The sequence below is a fragment of the Neopelma chrysocephalum genome, unplaced genomic scaffold (assembly GCF_003984885.1).
Source record: "Neopelma chrysocephalum unplaced genomic scaffold, ASM398488v2 Primary Assembly neopelma1_74, whole genome shotgun sequence".
NCBI classification, from domain to species: domain Eukaryota; kingdom Metazoa; phylum Chordata; class Aves; order Passeriformes; family Pipridae; genus Neopelma; species Neopelma chrysocephalum.
This window is the reverse complement of record NW_020897735.1, coordinates 3,333,290-3,357,878: the sequence shown is the minus strand read 5'-3', so window position 1 is coordinate 3,357,878 and position 24,589 is coordinate 3,333,290. Positions and strand designations below refer to the sequence as shown.

General features: G+C 44.9%; 1 protein-coding gene across 1 annotated transcript in view; it reads left to right on the top strand.

Annotated features, from left to right (window-relative positions):
• The window catches only part of BRINP1 (BMP/retinoic acid inducible neural specific 1), an 89,157-nt gene extending 65,621 nt beyond the window's left edge, over positions 1 to 23,536 (top strand). The window contains exons 4-8 of the mRNA XM_027687800.1: positions 1,725 to 1,894; positions 3,196 to 3,301; positions 10,375 to 10,611; positions 15,321 to 15,543; positions 21,882 to 23,536. Of these exons, the coding sequence (XP_027543601.1) occupies positions 1,725 to 1,894; positions 3,196 to 3,301; positions 10,375 to 10,611; positions 15,321 to 15,543; positions 21,882 to 23,022 (1,877 nt within the window). The 3' untranslated portion in view covers positions 23,023 to 23,536. The remainder of the gene's footprint in view (positions 1 to 1,724; positions 1,895 to 3,195; positions 3,302 to 10,374; positions 10,612 to 15,320; positions 15,544 to 21,881) is intronic.
• Positions 23,537 to 24,589: the final 1,053 nt, after the last annotated feature.

The following is a 24,589-nucleotide window of genomic DNA, read 5'->3' as shown; positions in this document are numbered from 1 at the left end:
GGAGGCTGATGTGGCAGAGCCTTGATCCCTGCCAAGGTCTCCTCACATGCTCGACACGGTAATGGTGGTAAAGGAAATCAAAGCTGGTCATTTTCCGGGGAAAGTGTTTTTGTGAGCAGCAACAATGATGATACTGTCACCACCACCACTTTGATCATGCTCAAAGGATAGTCTGTTATTCTTAACAAAATATTAAAGAGAAAGTTTTACGTGCTAAACTTCTCCACTTAGCTGCTATGAAGCCAATTAGAAGATTACAACAGATCAATTCTTTCGATGAAATGTATCTTCTTTCCACCAAAAAAGTGTCCATTTTTCATCTCAAAGCCAAAGGCTGAATCCTCAACGTAACTATTGCTTGAAAAAACTGAAATCTAACAAAAATATTTTGATTTTCAGCCAGAATATTCTTGGTTTGTTTTCAGGCATTTGGCTTCCAGATAAAAGCTGGACAATTTCCAGGGAAAGCAAGGGAGAGGGTTTAGTGGGGTTATTGGTTTTTTCATGTATGCAATAAAAGAAATAATTTGGAAGAATCAAACAATTTCAACTAATAAGAGTTTTAAAGAAAAGTAAATCCCTGTTCTCCTAAAAAAATTATGCAAAGACGATGAAGAACAAACTATTTCTTGGCCTTAGAAATGGTCATATATTTTTTTTGACCATGCTATCATTGCCAGAGGCAGTGAATTCATCAGTGGTTCATCTATCAAATCAGAACAAGTACCACTCTTCTCATTAACAGAGTTATGTAGAAATGGCACATTCCTACCATAGTTGCCTCTGCATTTATTAAAATCAGAGCTTAACATGTCAAGGTTGCAGGATGGCATTTCACCTTTGTTAGTCCTCTTTTAGTGCCAGCCTTATGTTAAGAATGAACTGGGTTTTTGTCTGGCTCGTCCAGCACAAATTGAACTTTTAGGTAAATATTACTCCTCAGCTTCACATACTTTTCAGATGTATTTTGTTACATTCAGGTTTCTGCTGATGTTTATCAGTTCTTAACTGCTTCACTCCCAGATTCCCTGTGGTTACTGACACAAAATCATCTGTTGTCCCTTACCTTGCACAATATTTTTCACTCTCTACTTAAATTCCCTGAATGAGACTCTGGGAAAGAAGGCAGGAAGGGTGGTTAGTTTAAATTAAGGTTCTTGTTTGTTCTTTCCTCTGATTGCTCCCCTTCACTCATTCCCTTTCTTTTCTCTTTTTGCATCATCTCTGGAAGCTGAAGAGGCACAACTAGCATTTGTTTGTCCTCTGTACCCACCTACACAACTACCTCCTATTTCCAATCATCATTTATTCCTTCTAAAAATCAACTCAGACAGAGACTTGTATAAAAGCGTCATCTTCCCCTGTCAGGAGCATCGTTCTAGAGGCACCACACACAGAGAAAATGTTCCTCGAGTGGAATAAATGGTCTGAAACCTCTCCAGCACTTGTGGTAATGCTCTGCTGGCTAATAAATGTCCAAAATGTTGACTACTGAATTCAATGGAGCTGATCTACCAGTGTGGTGGACCTGGGCTTCCTGTCTGAATAGAGAAGGCTCACACATATCACACCGGGGTTCTGGTGCTGGTGAGGAAGGGTGGATTCCTTCAGGAGCACTTTTGGTGTCGGACGTTTCTTTCTTTAGGTGCAACAGATGACACCATTTGTTCCTGTTGAGGTGACCCTGCCTGGCAGCCTGAAATCTGCTTTTCTTTCTGCTGCAGGAGAGGAGGCCTTGACCATGTACATGGACAAAAGCCGCCTCGACAGGAAGTCAGGGAACGCCACGCAGAGCGTTGAAGCCTTGCACCAGCTCGCCTCCTCCTACTTTGTGGACCGTGATGGCACCATGAGGAGACTCCATGAGATCCAGATCTCTACCGGAGCAATCAAGGTACTCTGTCTTGCCTTAGCAAGAGAAATATTGTGTGCCCACACTGGCACTGCAGGGATTTGCCAGCCCAGTGTGATGTCTTTTTTGATCACGAGTTGTTTTGTTCCCAGGGTAAATTTTTCTCTTATGGACCTTACTGAAGAATTGATTTTCCCAAGGCCAGTAATATATCCAGTAATATCCAGAGAGAGGTGGGCATTCAGTGTGATGGTTATGTAGGATATAACCACTCTCCTATATGTAGGATATATCACTCCACTAAACGTGACAGTGACTTCTGGAAGGGAGAAAGGGAGCAGAGAACCCAGATCAGTGATGGAGGTTGGAAGGGAAAGGCAGGTCTGTGAAATGAACAACCCTGAGCAACCCAGCAGTATTTTTCTCTTGTGGGTGTAAGACTGCTAAACATCTCTCAGCTGAATTTACTACAAGGAAAGGCAAAAAACTCTGTGTGGCATTACTGAGGCATCTGGAATGAAACGGACTGAGAGACAGCTTGGGGGTTGCAGCAGGAAGGAAGGGAAGCTGCTCAGAGAATACAAAATAGGGAAAATGGCTCTGCAGACAAAGGCTGCCTTCTCTGAAAGCAATCATCCTACACTGGGCAGGGATTTTATTGTTGCAGAGTTCACTCCAGGGAAGGTGATGTGGATGGAGTCATCATTGTTAGCCATTTCTGAAAGGTTCCAGCTCTCGTTATTGTTCTGTGGTGTCTCATGGCTGAGCCTGTTCCCTTCTGGATGGGAAATTGTATTGAGATATTGAAACAGTGACAGCAGATAATCACCCATGGTGAATTCCAGAAGGGCAGCTCTCCTCCATGGCTGGAAACCAACAGCAACAACACCGCAGGTCATCTGTGCCTCCATCTATCCTCAGCACAAGGATGGTGTTCACATATGGGAGCACCAGGCGCCACTGGGGGCTGGCAATCCATCTCTGTTTCTTGCTTTCCAATAAGAGAAGCCAGGGAATAATTCCTCTACTGGCTTCTGATGTTCTCCAGTGGAGATCCTCTATGAGAAGCATCAATCTGCAGGATCCCTTTGCCAAGCCCAGAGTAACCAGCAGCACCATAAAGAAAGCAGGCACGTTTCATTCTGCTTTTCCAGCTTGTGAGTGCACCAAACATTAGCTGTGTCTGTCCGGGGTGGGGCATTTTTCCCCAATTAGGGAAGATGTGTTTTGGGTTGTATCAGCTGGTGACGAGGAGTCTTTGTACTCCAAGGTCTGAAGAAGCCTGGGGAAGGTGTGGTGCTGCAGTCAAAGGGAACACTCTCTCTTTTCTGCATCCTCCCTAGGTAACAGAAACTCGGACCGGCCCCCTGGGCTGCAACAGCTACGACAATCTGGACTCTGTGAGTTCTGTCCTTCTGCAAAGCACTGAGAGCAAACTCCACCTGCAAGGTAGGACACAGCAATGAGGGATGTGGCAACACGGGGCATGGAGTGGGGGGCTGAAATGAGACAGGGGTGCCCTTCTTCCCAGCCTTTTCCCCTTCTCTGCTGTGATTCTGCCTTGCCTGTAAGTTCCCTGGAGCAGGACTGGTGGCTTCTGGAGACTCCACAGGATGCTCAGCAGAGCAGAGGCAGAGCTTGACAGGAACTGAGCTAAAGGAACCCCAGTGAAGTATCTGGGTGCCCCTGCCATTGAATTTTGATGGACTTCCATGTATTATACATAAAAAAAATGTGACCTTTTCCATCAATATTGAAGGACCATTGTATCCACGTCTCTTTGTCCCTCCCAAATTGCTGATTTGTGTAAGGGCTTTGCAGATCAGCTTTTGGGACTTTCTAATGACCGTAATCTTTGGGAAAAGTCACTGAGGTTTTATTTGGATGCTAGAAGCCATGGCTTCAGTCCCAGCTGGGGAGCTAGTCCAAAAGTCAACAGATAGAGGTCATGACTGAATTAATAAATAAATACATGCTGGTTAGCAAGAAGTCAACTTCAGTAGAAGGAGGAAATTCACTGGGCGTGTAATTTATGAAGGTTATTCCCAAATTTTTGACAAAATAAGGAAATGTGGGATTTAATTGCTCACTTGCCCAGATGGTTTTATTTCTGGAATCCTTGTACTTGCACAAATTTTAATTTTTCAGATGAATGGGCTACATTACATCTTCCGCTTTGAGTATAATTTGGCAAGTGCTGTTTTAATCTTTGGTTTCACAGAAACTGGGTTTCATTTACTGAGTAATGTTGTGGATATATTATTATTGTTGTTATTATTTGCCTTTAAAAATAATAGGCAGGTTGTTTTCTCTCTTCCAGTGATTATCCAAACCACTGAGTTCTGGTTCTTACCTAATTAACAATAAGCAATTTGAGAGGTTTTGTGTACTCTGATGGTGGCTGCTGGTAATGAAAACCCAAGGAGGACACATCAGATAACTGGGTAAACAGCTAAATCAGCAGGCAGCTCGGGTTATAGGCAGAGAAGCAGGTAAATCAATAGACCTCTATTGGCTATCTGATCCTACAGGAGAGGACATAAACCAAGGGAGGGGGAAGGAGGTGGAGGAAGAGGGAAAAATTAGGAGAGAGAGAGGATGTAAGGTGGATGAGGCTGTGATTTCTGATGGGAGCAGAGAGAGGACCTTGAGGGTCAAGCACATGTGGGTTTTTTGGAGCTTCACAGTGCAGAGAGAGCCCAGAGCCAAGCCAAGGGACAGAGCGAGGGAAGGGAGGCAGGAGCTCTTCCTAATAGAACAAAGTGACCTTTAAAGCTACACCTGAGCTTTCCACCTGATCTGGAGTGCAATTCTTGGGATAATTACCCAGGATCCTTCCTCTGCTCTGAGAAGGCTCATTAGGAATTAGTCACAGGGCTGCAGCAGGTAATGGATCGTGACCGAGTCCCCTCTGATCTGATTAGCAGCCGAGCATGAGCTGCTGACAGAAATCCATGTTCCTGCCTTGGTGTCACTCAGCTCTGAGCCTGGCTCAATAAAAGAGCAGCTTCTTCATGACAGGGAGAGTTTCTGTTCCTGAACTTGCTGCTGCCCAGCCCTGAGAGTCGTGGTGTCAAAGCCGTGCCCTTCAGGGGATGCAGCTGCCGGGCCTCAGTGGCACTCAGTGCTCTGCTCCGGGTGACAAGGTGCTGATGGGTCAAAGGTTGGACTTGATGAGCTTTGAGGTCTTTTCCAACCTAAATGATTCCACGATTTTATGAACCAAAGCTAAGTTACCTTCATGCCTGCACAAAGGGTGAGCCAGCCTGGAGTTTCCAGAGGAGGAGAGTGCAGGATGTTTGGTTCTGCACCTGTGGTTACTGGGACAGAAATAATCCCTAATTTGTAAACCAGTATCCATGTGAATCCAGAGTGTTTGTACATGCACTGGGGTGTATATATACAATATTGATCACGGATCACAGAAGGTTTCACTTTTTCCTATCCCTCCCCGGAGCAGGATCCCTGTCCTGTGTGTGAGGAGGGCTGTGTGGTGATGCAGCCTCCCAACACAGCACTGAGGAATCCTGTTTTGGGCCAGGATCTCACAGGGGACTCCAGTTGTTTGCACTTTGTGTCCTCCTCTCCCTGCCACCAGCAGGAAACCACCCCTTCACCTGCCTCCACCTCCAGTATGGATGATCCACAAGCTGCCTGGAAAAGGAGACCACCAGAGCATGGGAGGGGAGGATTCCAGCAGCTCCACAGCAGGCTGGTGGGAAATGGGAATTTGTGATCCCAGGACAAGTGTCTGAGACTGAAATTGGAAAATCTGAGGGGGAAAAAGGAATATTTTCAAAAGTCTCAGGAAACTAAAATTCCAGAGACATCCCCTGTCATATCCATACTGTTACTGACAGTATATTTTAATATTGGAGCATAGCACTGTTTCAATGAGGTAAAATCCTTCTGTGCTATTCTAAACTTTGCAACGTTAAGCAGGAAATATTGCATATTAGGTAGTTTCTTACATCAAATACGGTAATATAATACCATACATAATATATAATGTTATGTACAATAACTATACAATATTAAACATATTACCATATTTGATATTATATTACAATATATGTATAAATACCATATACATTATACATATATATATAAATATACATAGAGATATATTATATATCTTTATAATATATATGATAATATAATATTAGAATTTACATTACAATTACTATTAAAGCTTTTGCCAAGATGGGCAGAACAGTAATGACAAACATTTCAGCTTTGCAGTGAAGCGAGATGAGGAAGTATGAAAAAAATACATCTAGAAAGTCAAAAGTGCTTTTGGAGTCAACATGCTCTCACAAAATGCTTCAATGAAACTGCATTTTCAACAGAGAACTCTTCTGTGGAAAATGTTTCAAATAGCTCTAATTTAGAGCTGGGGAAATTTACTTCTTTTAATGCAGGAAGCCTTTTATATACAGTCTAAAGGCAAACATCTCTCTTTAATAGTTTTTCTAGGTGAATTAAGGACATGTTCCCTTGTCAGACACTTCATATTCTGCCTGTAGTTATCCAAGACAAACCTATACCAAATCTGTGCTGCTCTTAATTTTAAAGGAGGAACTTTTTGCTTTACAGAGTTGCAGAATTCCTCCTGAACAATATCTTCAAAACTAAGATATTCTGCCTAACACTGATCACCAGCAAACTTCCCTTCTGCATCTATTTTCAGCTCCTGAGCCTCTGCTGGGGATGAGCCCATTCCTTGTGTCCCCTGGCTTGGATTGAGGGATTCTCAATGGAAATGGTCCAGTATCTCAGTCTTTGAGACCAGGTTGACCCCCTGTTTGGCTGCTGACATGAGGGTGCTTTAACAGCAGGCAAGGCTGAAAAATTAAGGTTGGACTTGATGATCTCGGAGGTCTTTTCCAACCTGGCTAATTCTATGATTCTATGACCAAATATAATTTTTTTTTTTTGCGTTTGCAACATTCAAAGACATTTCTTGGAGAACAAAACAGCATTTCTGGGGTGATTTATTAAGGTCATGGCTGACAGAGGGCTTTCCCAGCTACCATGGCCAGCTGCAAGCTGCTCTGTGGGGCTGGTGTGCTGTCATAGTCCTTGGGACTGCAGCTTTCCTGCTTTACAGGTGGCAACTGAAACATGCAGAGCAGTAATCTGCAAAGATTAATCCTGCCTGTGCTTTACTGACAACCAGAATCTACTAAATTTCAGCAATATTTAGTCACTAGGCACGGTAGGGAAATATATACAAACTATGAGGGTGCCAGGACTGAGGGAGATGCTGCTGGCACAGTGCTTGCAAAATGTCTTGCTAAGATCTAGTCACTAGGATGCTCCACACTAAACCAAAAATATTGATATGAATCTGCCCTTGTCTGGATATGATGAGAAATGTGTGAATATTTATGTATATATATATAAAAATATATATGGAAAAGCAGGCACAGCTGTATTTCCTGACACTGATTTCTTCCACAAGGAAATTCCTGGCTGGAAGATCCGAGTCACAGGAAATCCTTACTGCATGTTTGTAGTTTTAAAATCAGGGTTTTGTGCTTGGACTATGCACACTCATGTTCCAATGAGTCGCTGGATTTGTGTGTCACTTTTGTAAGAACATATCTGAGTATGTGCTGTGTGTTAAAGCTCCAGGTAATGGTGGATTCCAGCAAAACTGCTTCCCTGATTAAGTTAAGCATTTATATAAGTGCTTTGTGGAACCAGTGCTAAGTGTACAGGGCTCTGATTACCTCTTAAACATGAGATTACTTCTTACAAGAGGAGGTTATTCTGGAAATGTTATTTTTTTTTTAGAAGCCACGAGTTCTATAGGCAAAAAGCAAGCATCCACATGAGGCAATGCAGTGTAGGATGGGACCATGTTATGTTTTGGAGATTACAGTGTATTCATGTTTCTGCATGTGCTGAGATGCACAGTGGATGTTCCTTGCAATGGGAAATGCTTTCCCTGAAATTTTAGTTGCTTTTTTCAACCCTATTCCCTCAAAAAAAAAAGAGAAAAAAATCTCCAAAGCCAGGATCATTTCTAGTTGGGACCAAACAGCTTGTCATGCTGTTATCCAAGTTAAAATTCAAAGAGAAAATATGTGAAGTGAAGAGCCCGAGGTCATTTGGTCATATTCAAATGGTGAGGCCAGAGCAGGTTGCTCCTCTGGGAAGCAGAGTGGAAAAATGTATTCATGGGACTTGAACCATGAATAAAGAGTCAGTGCACATCAAGAAGTCCAGCCCCACTCTCCTGTGAGCTTGAAAGCTCAGTGAGTGCAGCAGCCTTCAGGCTCTCCAAGCTCCTTTTGTGGATCAGTTCTCCAACAGCACTGCACATTCCTTCCATCCTGAAGGAAAGTTTTGGATCCTGGCAGGTGGGACCAGCTCTAATGTCAGTATGAAGGTTTGACAAGGGACCATTCCTCTGTGGTGTTTGCTTCAGATAATTCATAAAATCATAGAATGGTCTGGGTTGGAAGGGACCTTAAAGATCTTCTCATTCCAACTCCCCCTGCCATGGGCAGGGACACCTTCCACTAGACCAGGTTGCTCCAAGCTCTGTCTCTTTGAACACTTCCAGGGATGGGGCAGCCACAGCTTCTCTGGGCAACCTGTGTCAGGGCCTCACCACCCTCACACAGAAGAAATTCTTCTGCATATGCAATCTAAACCTACTCTCTTTTGGTTTAAAGCCACTCCACCTTGTCCTATCACTAAAATCCCAAAAAGAGGCTGATCTTCAATACTTCCTGAAGACAGCAGGAAGAAAGATGAGCTTCTTGCTGAGAAACATCTCAGAAAAGACCAAGGGGACCTCAAAACACTGGTCTTCCTTCAGCCAGTTTTGAGGTGTTTGCAGGGATGCTGTAGACAGGTCAGCTCTTTGTTCCCTCCTGTCCCAAATACCACCACAGGAAAGGCAGCAGGATCTGTGCAGACACAGTGCCTCCAAAGGCCAGGCTTGAAATCCTTCCTGTGCCAGGGTCACAAACATCTTCCCCAGCTGGAGGGAGCTCCGTGTTCATCCTGCCCAGCAGCTGCCACTGCTCCACTCTTGGCTGCCAATGGGATCAGACAGAGGGGCAGCTCGGTGCCACCAGGCATGGTGCTCCCAGAGCCCAGGGGGAGAGAAAACAGAGGTCCCTGTGTGCCTTCCACAGCCTCCTGATCCTCCCAAAATCTGCTCTTCCACAGGGACCTCATCAAGGCTGAGGTGTCTCTCTGGATCCAAAAGCAAAAGGGTAATGGGGGGCCCGGGGTCACTGCCCGCTGCTTTCCTCTTGTCTGAGGCGAACATGGCCCATCAGAGACGGGCCTGAGCTCCTGAAAGGGGTCACGGCCCTTTTTGCCATTCCTGCACACTCTCATCCCCTGAATTATTGTGTGATTTCCCTTCCACTCGGCTGAGCTGTCAGCCGTGGATACGGTAACTCAGCGCAGCAGAACCACAAACAGATGGGTAATTGACCCACGCGCCTTCATCGCTCCTGAGCTCAGCGCTGCTGTTCAGGCCATAAACTCCTTTAGCTGCCACTCCAAAATCCCTGGGCCTTTACAAGGAAGCAAGCGGGCCAGGCTCGGAGTTATTGTCATCTGCCTCGTGCACCACAGACGCTGACAGAGTCTGACAAGCAGGACTTGCCAGGTAGAAGAAAACAGCTGTGAATCCTCAGGGAGATCCGTAGGGAGCCTGGAGGAGGGCAGGGTGGAAAAACATGTACACAGTACACAGGGCAAACACTTAAACTGTTAGTATGTCCTCTGATATCTGAGCAAGGGTACACTTACACTAATGCCTGCACAGATGGATGGGTACACAAACACTGGCAGCGGAGAAAGGGACGTGGGGATAGATCTCCCTGCTAATGTAAATCTTCAGAGCACCACTGAAATCACTGGCACTAAATCCATTTGCACTTTTATAGGATTTGGCAAGTAGCCTTCCTAGCAGGGAGCGAGCTGCAAAGGCTCAGGTAGCCAGCTCCTGTATTTATGCTGTGGGAGCTGGGCACTTAACTCTGCAAGGGTCTTTTATAAATCCCTCCCTGGGTTATTTTCCTTTCTTCTGTTTTCCGTTCTTTCTTATTTTCTTTTTCAGTGTGTAGTTTCCTTGTTTCTGTGGTACCAAACCCATTTAGTCTCTCTCAAAACAGGTCAGAACTGCACAATGCTCATCACTTCTGAACTAGCACTTGGTTTCAGGGGATAAAAGACCTTTGCATTCAGGGGTTTTGTACTGTGCTGGGATCTGGGAATGGGATGAAGGGAGTAGACTGGGTGTTGGGGAGGGGGAAGTTACTTGTCTCGCTGCTCTCAGCTAACTCACTGCTTGCACTGGAAACATGCAATTTGTACCCCATCTTCCTTACTCATGACAGCTCCAAGATAAATACCCCAGCAGCTTTTAATTCCTCAGCATCACTTTCCCAAGCTGTCACCGAAACAGGTTTTGAAACGAAGGACAAATACCTGAACTGACTTCTTAATTTACTTTTTTCACCCCCACATCCCTCTTGTTTCCCTGCCAGGTCTCCAGATCATCTTCCCTCAGTATTTACAAGAGAAGTTTGTCCAGTCTGCCTTGAGTTACATCATGTGCAACGGGGAGGGCGAGTACATCTGCCGGGACAGCCAGTGCGGCTGCCAGTGCTCCGAGGAGTTCCCCCAGTGCAACTGCCCCATCACCGACATCCAGATCATGGAGTACACCCTGGCAAACATGGCCAAGACCTGGACAGAAGCCTATAAAGATCTGGAGAATTCAGGTAACTGAGTAAAGTTCATTTTCCAGTTAACTTACTGCAAACAAAATGTGTCAGATTATACCAGGTAAGAATCTCCCTCTCTCTCTCTCTCTCTCTCTCTCTCTTATATTCTCTCAATATAATGCTCCAGTTTGCATAAAAAAATGGAAAATACTGAACCCAAACCCATGGTCTTAGTGTTAAGGGAGTACCTTTTTTCCCCCTATTAAACACATGCACAGACAAGAACATACACCACACATATGTACAGGGATATTTTCCACGGAACTATTTGATTAAAAATCTGATTTTTGTTTTCATAGCAAACCAGTTCTGAATCTCTCTTTTAATAGTTCTACAGAGAAACTTCCACAGTATAAATGATGCAGAAATTGCTTTTCAGATTTGCATGAATGATTTATTCTGCTTTGGTGAAAGGCAATTCAGAGGGAGAAGGTACCAGCCAGATGACACTGCATTTGAGACAGGCAGGAGAAGGGAAAATGACTTCTCTCTCCTACAGGGCTGATATCTGCTGGTGGGGACATTTCTCTTCTTCCTCTGCTTTCTCTCAGGGTGAGGCTGGGGGTGTCAGCAGAGTTTGTTCCACCTTGCTACTGGTGGTAGTAGTATTGACTCATAGCAGTGCTGTGGTACTCGTGGGATGCTCACCCTCAAGGGCTTGAGATAGGAAAGAGCAACATCATCAGTGAATTGCATCCTTTCCTTTAGCAAGTGATCTGCCTACCCTGAAGCCACACAGGGCTAAGCAGAATTTCATCAAGAACTCGTCCCTGTGCTGACTCTCATCCCTTAGTGTTAACCAGTTACTTTCCAACACATTTTCTTCAATAATTATTGTCATAACTGTCCAGGTGTCCATGTCAGGAAAGAAAACTGTGAGGAAAGGACCATCTAGCTCAACTCAAGGCACTGAAGAATTCTTCTTCACAAGTTCTCATAGCAGCAATGTCTTTCTTCATCTTGAAGGTCACTTTAATCCCTTTAATGGTTGGAATGGAGCAGGCTATGATGTTTCCACTTCAATATGTGGACCCTGCTGGTGTTTCTGCTGCTGCACAGATTCCTGTGTCCCACTCATGTTGTCAACTTGGTGCCCAGCTGGGCAGAGTCAATCGTGGCTCATGGCCCCAGGGTGATGATCACCTTGACAAGATCCCCCCACGTACCCTGGGGAGCACAGGGCTGGGGCAGTCCCAGCAGCAGGTCATGAGCTGAAGAAGTCAGATATTTTCTGTGGATTTCTATGGGTTCATGGATGGGGTGGCAAACTAGAAATGTGGATTTCGGAACCTTCTGCCAGCTCAATCCTACACAAGTCAGAATTACTGGCAGGAGCTGCCAGCACACCTCTGCCACTGGTTACGTGGTTACCAGTTGTTAGTTCTGGCACAGGATCTTCCCACAAGATGTTTAAAAGCCACAGGTTGGCCACCACCCATCAACCCCTTCACCTTCCAGGTGTAACCCAGGCACTGAGAAGGTGAGAGCCCTATGGAGGGAGGAGTTACAGCCCCACTGTGACTCCTTCACTGTGACATTCTGTCCTTGTTGCACCCGATCCAAAGCAAAGACTGGGGTAGATAATTATATTCAGTCTCCCTCCTCTTGAGGTTTCAAGGGGGGGGGAAGGTATTTTTCATTTGCCAGGTTAAAGCGACACCCTGCAGTGCAATTTCTGCTCTAGCCATATTCCACCCAGGGCTGGAGGCTTTGCAGGGCTAGATGGAGTGATTATCTTTATGTCTAAAGCTGCTGCATCTCATTCATCACTTTGTTGCATCATGCGTGAACTTATCCTCTGAGATGAAAGTTGCTATCACAAAAGACTGTAGTATTAGTGTTTTGCTTCTTTGTTTTAATAAATATTCCCAATAACTAGAGGATTTTCTTTATTATGAACAGCAGAGGAGAAATCTCTGATGACATCTGAAGGCTTTTCCAATAAAGTGGACTGAAAGGCACACGAGTGCTCTGAAAGCAAACACTGTTTGCACAGGAAGCTGGTGATAGCCTAAAACATTTGTATTCTGCTTCTGGGCTGTGTTGGATCCTCTGTTAATTTGAAAAAAAAATCGTGCAGGGCAAATCAAGAGTTGGTGTGATATGGGAAAGCGTCTTCAAAGTCAAGGAGGCTGCAGTGAACCAATGCTGCTTTGAATCAGCTCAGAGGCTTTTAGCCCTGTGCTTCACTGCTCCAGTGTAAACTGAGAAAAATAACACTGCCTTATTCTCTGCATTTTAATGTGGCTGGCCAAAACAACTCTGTGATTCTGAATCTAAAAAAAACAAAACCCTTTTGATCAAGTCATGAGGTGGGGTTTTATTTGTTTTTTTCTTTTTTGTTTGTTTGTTTTTTTTTCCCAAGAGTATTGCTTTCTGATGAAAATGGGATTTATTTTTTTTAAACACTGGAAAAATGAAAGTTTCATTTTTGAAAGAGAAGCCTGACATATAAATTCACTGTGGTGCCACCACTCTGCTGCAGAGGCTGGACACTGTCCCGTTCCACATGTGATGCTGAGTCACTGCCATGGGATTCCCTGCAGGGACTGACTCAGCAAAAAAGAGGGGCCAAGCAGCATCATGGGAGGTGTAGTCCCAGCCATCATCAACATTTTCTGTGCAGAGAACTAAAACAACAACAAATGCAAACAGATTTATTAGTTAATCAGAAATTCTCAGGGTTAAGAATTAACTATTCTCAGAAATAGGGAATATCCCCATCCATACTCTCGGTTTCTGGGCACGTTTATAAAGTTTATACATAAATAATGAAGAAACTATCCTGCTCTGAAAACGGTTCTTTTTTTTTTTTTTCTCTCATCCCCTTTTATTTTAAACAACCCCATCCAGCTTTTATTTGGCCAGATTTGCTGCTCATTTGTTTTTCCCCCAACGTTGCACTGCGGTAGCAAAATGTGCACACTGCACCGAAATTCCTGCCTTGCCCGTCTCGATGAAAAATGTAGCACATTCATCATCAGAGGGAAAAGAGCTCGGGCTCCTGCACAAACAGGCTTTTGAGGGAATTGATTTATAAGGGGTGGGAAGCAAATGCAAGGCTTTTACTGCTGAAAGGTACCCGGAGTAATCAGCGTGGTCAACAGGAGCAATTAGACGTGGTGATGGTTCCAGAGGACCACTGAGCAGGAGAGGAGCGATTTTGGGGGAGGAGAAGGGCACTGAAAACAACATTAAAAATAGAGTGAAAACCTGAGGGATGATTAAAAAAAAAACAAACCTCTAAGTTATCTTTGGAGGAGACAAACAGATGTCCCACGGATGTCGGTGGTGCAATGAGGATTATTTTTATGAGGTGTTTGGTTCCACCATGTGATGAGTAGGATGGGAACATCCATTTCCCACCTATGTGATGCTGGTGCTGACTAATGCCCTGATGCTCTTTGTTAGGCAGTTAAGCATGAACTGCAAGTTGATGAATAACAGGAAATCTGTTATGCCAATATCTTTAACTTTGTACTATAGGGTGTAAATTATCTGGTCTGATTTTCTCCAATAATTCTATGGATTATTTCTTTTAATTGCAAAGATATCAGCCTTTACAAACTCTCCTTTTTTACCTTTTTTTTTTTTTTTTGCTGTTGTCCTCTTTTCCTTCTGAAAACTGGATGAAGGAATTAAAAAAAAAAAGGACTGGGAAAGGATGAAAAATAACATAGATAGGAAGAGATGGCTGCATGTCTTGTTGGCTACTTTGTGAAGTTTAGGGCAAGTTTTTAGTCCAACCTCCCTCTAGAAGCAGGACTACAACCAGCACTAGGTCAGGTCAGTCATGGGTTTGTCTAGCAGAGTCTAAAATGGGATTTTTACCTTCCCAAACCTTCCCAAACCTTCCCTTCCCAAACCTTACCTTCCTTTCTCAAACCTTCCCAAACCCTCCCCTGCCAAACCTTCCCAAACCTTCCCTAACAACTCAAACCCCCCTGCATTTCAGTGGAGTTTTTTTCATTATCAAACAAAGTAAAATTGAAATAAAGTGATCAAAAAAAACAATAAACGCAACAAACAAAACAGCAACAAACCCCAACATTGAGCAATATATTTTTCAATCAATCAGGTTTTTTCCCTTTGGCTAAAATTGACGCATTTTGTTCTCACCTGAGCCCTGCAAACTATTTTATTTTATTGCCATTGTTACATAATGCAACTCATTTAACTTCAAATGGAGTTAAGTAAGTAAAAAGAATCAGAATGCCCTTTTTAAAAAATGAGAAAGCAGGACATTTTAACACAATCCAAACCTTTCCTCTGGGGAATTTTGAAAGCTTGGGGTTTTTTTCCCTTTTTTTTTTAACAACACAGCCAAAGTGCTTTACCTTCAACAACAAACAGCTGAAAAACAATGTAAATGAGAACTCTTTAACTGACAATGATTACAACTCCCAGCTTTTTGTTTATAAGCCCTACACTATAATCTCATGCTCCAGGGAGTTGCTCTCTTTTTTTCTCCACCCTGTGCACTTTAACTGTGTTGTTTCACCTTGATGCTCGGTATGAGGGTTTTTCTTATATGGGAACAGCAACAGCCGTGGAATTAGGGGGTTCTTGGGGCAGGCTAATGATCAGGGAATTACTGGATATCACTTTCACTGATGTCCTCCTACATCCTGCTAATGAAAAGCTTTGTAACCTCCTTACAGCTCAGAAACCTCTGCATTTCTCCCCGTTTTTGTGCCTTCTTCCAGATGAGTTTAAATCCTTCATGAAAAGGCTACCTAGCAACCACTTCCTGACCATTGGGAGCATCCACCAGCACTGGGGGAACGACTGGGACCTGCAGAACCGCTACAAGCTGCTGCAGAGCTCCCTGGAAGCCCAGCGGCAGAAGATCCAGCGCACTGCCCGCAAACTCTTTGGCCTCAGTGTCCGGTGTCGGCACAACCCAAACCACCAGCTGCCTAGGGAAAGGTACCTCCATCCCTCCCTGGGGACAGGGGGGCTGGGGAGGGGGCTGGTGGAGCTGAGCTTGTGCTTGGGCATGATCCAGCCTGTGTTTGGATACAGGGTGTGCAGACGTGCAGGTCTGGGGGGAAACGGTAAAATCTGGGAGTGGATTGAAGTTTCTGGAGGTGTGGGTAACCTTTGTCACAGAGCTGAGTACAATCACCTCCCTTCTGTGTGACCTACCCCTTGTTCTGTAGTGTTCTGCAGGAATACTGAGGGGAGAGATCATGGCAGTTACAGCTTCCTCAGGAGGGGCAGAGAAGGGGCAGGCACTGAGCTCTGCTCTGTGGGGACCAGGGACAGGACCCCAGGGAATGGCTGGAGCTGTGTCAGGGCAGGTTTAGGGTGGATGTTAGAAAAAGATGGGTGGTTGGGCAATGACCAGGCTCCCCAGGGCAGTGGGCACAGCCCCAAGGCTACCAGAGCTCCAGGAGGGTTTGGATGATGCTCTCAGGTTCATGGTGTGACTCTTGGGGATGGTCCTGTGCAGGGCCAGGAGCTGGACTCAATGGTCCTTGTGGGTCCCTTCCAACTCAGCATATTCTGTGATTCTGTGACTGTTCCAGGGGTGACATTAAGCAGACTAAGCTGCTTTTTAATGGTTTTACCTCATAAACCCCAGCCAAGCTTTAAGGCTTCACTTGCTGTTAAAGTGAACATATGGAGCACAAGATGCTTCAGCCCAGTTTTGAGTTGTGCTCCTCAATGAGCAGAGCCAGAGTGAAAGAGAAGCTTTAGTTTCATTTGGAATACATCACATTTCTTCTATGAAATGCAGAGTGAACCTGCAAACCCACACTGACCAGGGGCCTTGCAGGGTTCTCCCAGATGGAGAGGGCAGATTTTCCATTAGAGCTACAGCAACTATTGATACTGAATAGTCCCCTCCTGCTGGCTCCTTCCAGCCCTCACCTATAGCTGAGTTTGTTTGCTTCAAGTAATTCTGGGGACTTGCATCTGTGGATTTTAATAAACATCTCTTGCTGTGTCTTTCTATACTGTCTGGAGTGAAGTAATAGTGAAAATCCTGGAGGGGGGGAAATGACTCCAAGTGCTTTTTCTTCCATGCTTCTCTTGAAGGGTCAGGAGAAGTTAGTATTTGTAGAAACTGCGTATTTTTTCACTTCCTTCATTACCTAAATATTTAGTTTGAAGAGAAAATTGACTGATTGACTGCTGTCACCTGTTCTCATCCAGCTCCCGGGCTGCTAAATGCACTGACTTTTCATTTCATCACTGTGCAGCTCAGAAAACTCTTCCAGGGCTTAACATCTCTTTAATTACCAAGAAATCTCATGTTTCTGGACAAAGATTTGATGGACTTACTAGGGATGAGGAGAAATATCTATTAAGTGTAAGAGATTATGGAAAAAAAGTCTTTGGAGAGCTTCCTAAACCTGGCCCATTCCTGCCAAGTGGCTGAGCTGCTCTGACCAGGAAAAGAGCTGGAGGAGTCACAGCCATGTCCAGGAGGTATTTTTAGTTGTGCCACAACAACAACAAAGAGAAGCAGCAGTGAGCAAATATCCAGCCAACCACGTTGCTTCAAAACATTCAGATAAATATGTCTCGAGCATTTCTCATCTATTTTAAAAAATCAGCCAAGCAGAAGGGGAGCCTCCAACCACTACAATGAAATCTGGGGGAAGGAGGATGAAATGGATGATGGCAGCTGGGTTTTTAACTGACTGATGTGCTTGATTTGTTTAAGTCAACATCAGCAGGCATATTATCATTTCTTTTCTTATTTGTCATTGTGCATCTGTAGCTAGGCAGGGGAGCAGCTCCAGAGACAGCTCTGTCTTGGAGGAGGTTTGCATCCCACCTTTCTGCTCACAGAGCTGGGAAATACTCTAATTTTCTAATTGTTGCTGCACAGGGCAACAGATGCTTATCAGACATGTGAGTGGCTTTGAAAGGATGGAAAGGTTCTGCTGAGAGCAAGCCTCTCTCTCTTTATTACACATTAAAGAGAGAGACTAAATTATACATTCAAGGCAATGTAAAAAAAAGAAATGGGATTGCTGTTGACTGTCCTCAGGGAAAGGGAGAAGTGGTGATTCCAAAAGAAAGATAAGAAAGGAAGAGTAGGGATTTTGGCAATTAGGCTGATTCTCCATGACCTTTTGCAATAGCTAAGAAGGAGAGATAGATGTAGTTATATAGATAAAGGCATAACATAAATATATAGACACAGATATATTTGGTCTGCGCTGCTTTTGTTAAAAAACAGACAAGTTTACAGATTTAACAAAGGGATAAGTTTGTTGGTTTAAAAAAGAAACCACTCCCCAGTTGTTAAAGCTTCTATGCTCAATGAGTACCTGTAGTTGCATTTTAAAACAGTGGATGTAAAATAGAAATAACATCCAAAGGAGAGCAGGGCTTATACAGGTTCTGGGCTCCAGCCAAATTGTCATTAGTTAAGAATACATCTCACAACTGCTGAGAATAAAAATAGCACTTTTTACTTCACTGTTCTGTACAGAAAACCCAAAAGTACCCCCAGAGCAGCTCATGCTGGTTGGAAAGTGAAAGGTGAGTTTGCAAAGGAAAACTTTAATCCTTACCTTTTATTCTTGCAAATAAATAAATTAAAAAAAAAAAAAGGATCTGTGCTGCTGGATCGGATTTTTAGTTGGTTTATTTTCTTTTTCTTTGAGTTTTTTGTTTGTTTTGTTTTGTGGGTTTTTCTTTCTTTGTTTGGGGTTTTGTTTTGTTCGGGGGGTTTTGTTTGTTTGTTTTGGCATGGTTTGTTTTTCTAATCGACTCAGACGCATCTACAACAAAGTTACCTCTTTGTCTCAAGAGACAGCCATCAGCCTCCTCGCTTTCCCAGACCTGAAAAATCCCAAAGAATGACAAATAATGAGGAAAAAATATTATTCATCACCTCTCTGTGTAATCTGACCTCTGCTTCTGGTCTGAAAGCCCAACACTGTCCTGCAAAACACTCTTTTTTGGTCAGAACAGATTGTTTTTTAATGGTAAAACAGCTCTGAACCTGGTTCCTGTTCCAGCGCTGCCAGGGACCAGTGAGCAACAGCCAGAAAACATTACAAAGTAACTCTCACTCCCAGCTTTGCCTGCATTTAGTATTTATTTTCAGCGTAGAATCAGAGAATCATTAAGGTTGGAAAAGCCCTCCAAGATCATCAAGTCCAACCTGTGCCCGATCCCCACCTTGTCCCCCAGCCCAGAGCACTGAGTGCCACGTCCAGTCCTTCCCTGGACACCTCCAGGGATGGGGACCCCACCACCTCCCTGGGCAGCCCCTTCCAATGCCTGACCACCCCTGCAGTGAGGAAATTTTTCCTGATGTCCAACCTGACCCTCCTCTGGCACAGCTTGAGGCTGTTTCCTCTTGTCCTGTCCCTTGTTCCCTGGAAGCAGAGCCCGACACCCACCCGGCTCCATCCTCCTTTCCAGTAGCTGTAGAGAGAGATAAGGTCTCCCCTGAGCCTCCTTTTCTCCAGTTTTCTAATGTAAGATATATAAAGATATAAAGCAAGATAAAGATATTAAATGCAAAATTGCTTGACAGTGACCTTTGAAGACATAGTTTTCCTTCTTTTAATATCACATGCTGTAACACTTTATACTTTGAACTCCAGAGGTAGCAAACATTAGGTAAAATAAGTTCTGCAATGACATCAAAGTTGGAGAAAGATAAACTGATGGCTCCTTAATGAAAGGGAAAATAATTGAAATGAAAATCAATGCCTACTCTGCTACTGGCTTTTAGCTTTTAAGCAGTGGCTCTTTTCAGCTTCCTTCTGCCCCAACACCTCTTGGGGACATTCCCAGGAGCCTGAGCCATCAGAGGTGTATGTTTTAAAGTTACCTCCTGTCAGCTGGAGGGCTCTGGCTGCCCCTGTGCATATTCTTAACCTGTCCCAGATGGAAGACAAAATGGGGTAATTTATACCACTTTTCCTCCCTCTCACTCCATCATACTTCCCATTGTCATGTTTGCAGCCAATGCCCAGCTCTGCCCTGGATTCTGCATTTTCATTTAATTATGTCCTTTATTGCTGCCATTAGCAGATGGTGGGTACTCACCATTTTCTTTTTCTTCTTGTTTTTATTTTTGGGGTGTTTTTTTTGTCCTACTTATGTCTTTGCTGAAAGCTAAGACATACCCATATATAACAAAAAACCTGATCTCCCATCCTTCTGCCACAAAGTTCATCTGGGAAACAGGAATTTTACTGGTTTCAATTGCAAGATATCAGCTGAGGCTTCTTTCCCATTTTGCTCTGCTGACTTCTAGTACACAAGAAGGACAGAACACACCTGAGATGGACAAAATGTGGTCACCTGACTCTAACTCATATCATATCCCCTGCTGTATAGCCTGGCAGCCCTTGTCCCATGAACTCAATGGCATTATCAACACCTAAAACCTGTGTAAAAGCATCACTACACAAATCCAGGTGCACTTGACTGGCTTTCCAAACAGGAACCCACGAGGCTTCAGATGGGGTAAAACATTTGTATTGCTGTGAGCAGGAAACAGCCCCGGCCCTCAGGGATGGTTTTGAAAGGGCTGCTTGATGCCAGCAGTGTGTTTTGCAGCCCCACTGTGCTGTGCTGTCCCCTCCCCTCCGAGGCAGAGCTGTCCCAGGAATCAGGAGGATTCTTTCCTATGGACCAGGGCTGTGTCTCCCTCTAGGGCAGATATTTATGGAGGGCACTGCCTTGCTCCCAAGCTCTCCAGCAAATCTTGTCTTTTCCAGTAGCAGGAGAGGTCTGTTGGCTGTGAACAGGGGAAGGAGACCCTGGCAGCCCTGTACCTCAGGAGGAATGTGAAAATTGTGAAAATTGTGAAAATTGTCTGTTCCTACATCCGAGCTTCAGAATTTTTCTGTTAAAGCCCTTCCTTTTTCCTCACTCTGTATCTTTTTTTTCCATTTTAGTCATTTTCTTCCTGTTCTCTTTCAGATGTTGTTTCAGTTTTTCCTTCTCCATCCCTATTGCTCCTGCATTTCTCTCATTTTTCCTTTTACCTGCACATTTTCCCATCTTTCTTCCCCTACCCTTTCCGCTTCTGCTCCTTGGCTATTTCTTTCCTTCCAGTGCTTTCCTCTGTTTTACACTCTTGTCCCTCCCCTCTCTCCCTCCCCCTAATCATCTTGCTGTTCTTTGCTGCTGTATCATTTAATGCCTTCTTTGATACAGCCCACAGCTTAATGATTATTCGGAGGTCAGGCGATGCAGGTGCCATGAATTTCACTAATCCAGCTCTGAGAGCCTCTGTCCATAATCACTCCTCCCGTTCTACAGGGGCTGAATCCTAATTTGTCATTAGCCAGTCCTCTCACTGCAGCACTCCCAGGAACTTTCTGCCCACGGGAGACAATGAAGTATTCATTAGCCTGAGGGGGGAAGGCAGAGGGAGGGAGCAGAGGCTGCACAGACTGATCTGCTGAGGCTGCTGAGAAAGGAGTCGCTGTGCTGAGCTTTCCTGGGGTGCTGGGGAGGGGGAAGAAGGGGCAAAAAAAGCAACATGGCAAGTGGGTTACACCAAAAGCTTGCAGTGTTACTCATTAGGAGTCACTCCAGGGCTGCAGGATGTGGAGGTGACAGCGCTGATACAGCAAGTGTGAGAGTGGTGGGGCTCAGGGATGGGCAAGTGGGGCTGCTTTTAAGGGGAGAGGCTGCAAGAGGTGGTTATTAGCAGCAGAGTTTGGGGGGTTTTTTAAGGAGAAACTATTTTAGCAGCTTTGTCTCAATGAATCCTGACTTCCACCCTGCTTTCTGCTGTTATGAGCTCTGCACCATAAGCACAGGTTACTATTGGCTTTGCCTTATCCCATTACGGGTCTGTTTTTGGAGAGTGGGGCTATTTGCCAATGACACGGAGAGGAGTTTTCTCCTGCTAGCCTGGGAGTTCTGCTGCCCTGTGATATCTGACAGCACCTCAGTCTCTGGCATGGCTTTATCAGCTCCATTCCCACGGCTGAACTTTGTCACTGTGGTGCTGATGGGATCCTTGGCAGAAGACTGTGCCAGTCTCAGCTCCCAGAGCAGTGTGAGGAGAGAGAAATCAGATGATCAGTTCTAACTGCTCAGATATTTCTTAGAAGGCTTTTGCTCTTCACCAAAGGAGTAAACAGCAGATGAAAGATTCAGTCTAGAAATAGACTGGAATAGCTCCCAGATGCCACGGCAGGGCATCGATGTTCTGAGAGCTCTGCCTCAGATATATCCCAGAAAACACTGTAGCTCTGGTGAGATGCCAACACCCAGCAACTCCGTGAAGCCCTCCAATGCTAATGATTTCTTCTGCCCACCTGCAGGACGATACAGGAGTGGCTCACCCGGGTCCAGTCCCTGCTCTACTGCAACGAGAACGGGTTCTGGGGAACCTTCCTGGAAAGCCAGCGGAGCTGCGTTTGCCACGGTGGCACCAGCCTGTGCCAGCGCCCCATCCCCTGCATCATCGGGGGCAACAACAGCTGTGCCATGTGCAGCCTTGCCAACATCTCCCTCTGTGGCTCGTGCAACAAGGGCTATAAGCTTTACCGGGGTCGCTGCGAGCCTCAGAACGTGGACTCGGAGCGGAGCGAGCAGTTCATCAGCTTCGAGACAGACCTGGACTTCCAGGACCTGGAGCTGAAGTACCTGCTGCAGAAGATGGACTCCCGCCTGTACGTGCACACCACTTTCATCAGCAACGAGATCCGCCTGGACACCTTCTTCGACCCCAGGTGGCGCAAGCGCATGTCCCTCACCCTGAAGAGCAACAAGAACCGGATGGACTTCATCCACATGGTGATCGGGATCTCCATGCGCATCTGCCAGATGCGCAACAGCAGCCTGGACCCCATGTTCTTCGTCTACGTCAACCCCTTCAGCGGGAGCCACTCGGAGGGCTGGAACATGCCCTTCGGGGAGTACGGCTACCCCCGCTGGGAGAAAATCCGCCTCCAAAACAGCCAGTGCTACAACTGGACCCTGCTGCTGGGCAACCGGTGGAAAACCTTTTTTGAGACCGTGCACATCTACCTGCGCAGCCGGACTCGGCTGCCCTCCCTGCTGCGGAACGAGACTGGCCAAGGGCCCGTGGACCTCTCTGACCCCACCAAACGCCAGTTCTACATCAAGATCTCGGACGTGCAGGTCTATGGCTACAGCCTGCGCTTCAACGCCGACCTGCTGCGCAGCGCGGTGCAGCAGGTCAACCAGTCCTACACGCAGGGCGGGCAGTTCTACTCCTCCTCCTCCGTCATGCTCTTGCTGCTGGATATTCGGGACCGAATCAACAGACTGGCGCCTCCCGTGGCCCCAGGGAAGCCCCAGCTGGATCTGTTCTCTTGTATGCTCAAGCACCGCCTGAAGCTCACCAACAGCGAGATCATCCGCGTGAACCACGCCCTGGACCTGTACAACACCGAGATCCTCAAACAGTCGGACCAGATGACGGCCAAACTCTGCTAACCCGGACTTATCCATGTTGGACACATGTTGGTGAATCGATCCTTTTGCTGTATAAAAAAATTATAAAAAAAAAAAATAAAAGAGAAAAAAGAGAAAAAAGAGGAAAAAAAAAACCTGAAAAAGCAAGAACGAGAGGCGGGGGGAAAAGTTTAAGGAGAAGGGGGGAAAAACGAGGTTTGTAAAATGTAATTAATATACAAAAGAGGAAAAAAAAAGAGGAAATTCTTCATTTGTTGAAAACTAAACCCGTTCTAGCAGCTGTATAAAACTGTCAGGCATGTTTGTTATTTCTATAATCCGTCATAAAAGGGTAACACCTTACTCTCTCTTGACCTTGGGGGTGTTGCTTGCTAGTCCTCAGGGGCAGCAGAGTAAATAAAGGGAGGAGCAGAGAGAGGGGCAAACTTCTGTAATGAACTGTAAAGTTTTCTGCTATGCAGGTGCCAAGACAAAGAGACATACAAAAAAAAAAAACAACAACAAAAACAAAATCAAAGCAAACAAACAAACAAGAGTTATATGTAAATGTAAAAGAGCTGCCATTATTCCTATAGTGGGAGTGAATGGTTAAAGATAAAAGAGATTTCTTCTGTTGAGATTTATGCCAGCTTTACCTTGAGTTATTCCCGCAGCCTGTGCTGAGCTTTGCTGGAGGACAGGTGGGGATGGCAGTTCTTTGAGAGTAAAACTGATGCCTCCTTGGGGAGAAGACACACAAGAGGTGGAGGGTGGGTGCAGGTCTCAGGAGTGTTCACTTTGGGATTTCCATCTTGGAACACTTTTCACCAGAGGTAGAGTCTCAACACTGAAAATGGGACATGTTGGGTCCCTTTGGCTGTTTTGCCGACCTGGAGTTCCTGCCCTGCATGAGGCTGTTGGTGCCTTCAGTGGTACCAGAGCTGGAGGAGCAGCACCTGTAAATCTTCACTCACTCATCTTTCAGGTACTTCAACAGCGTTCCTAAAGCAGAGAAAGCCAAAATCATAACGCCACTTTGATAAACCTGGACTTAAAGGCAAACCTGAGTTTGGCTTTCTGCCTCAGGTTCTGGGCTTTCCAGTAACACTGGGAAACCCTCATCACCACAAAAACCAAAGCACAATGCAAGAGAATCCATTTCCAAGGAAACCTGGAGACACTGAAGGGTACATAGGTCATTTTTGTTCTTTGGGGAAGGAAAAACCCCTTTTACTTTCTTATGTTTCTGTGGCTGTGAATACTATCCTTGTTTCACTTACACTTTCTCTGTCCACAAAAAAAAAAAAAAGAAAATACAGAAAATATACGAGAACATTTTATTAAAATATATGCAAAAGTAGTAAAAGGGAGGGGTGGGAGGGAAGAGCACAACAATCAAATCTACCCTGAGTTTGCAAGGATAAAGCCAAATTAAAAAGGATTGAGTTATCAAAAAAATAACTAAAATAACTAAAAGGTGGGTAACATTTTTTGGAATGTGTGTGCATGTGTGTTTGGATTTTAAAAATATAATATGTTGAATGGAGCGTGTGAATGTAGGATCAGCTGAGCTGGGTGATGAAGCCTGAACACTGTGGGAGGTGAGTAG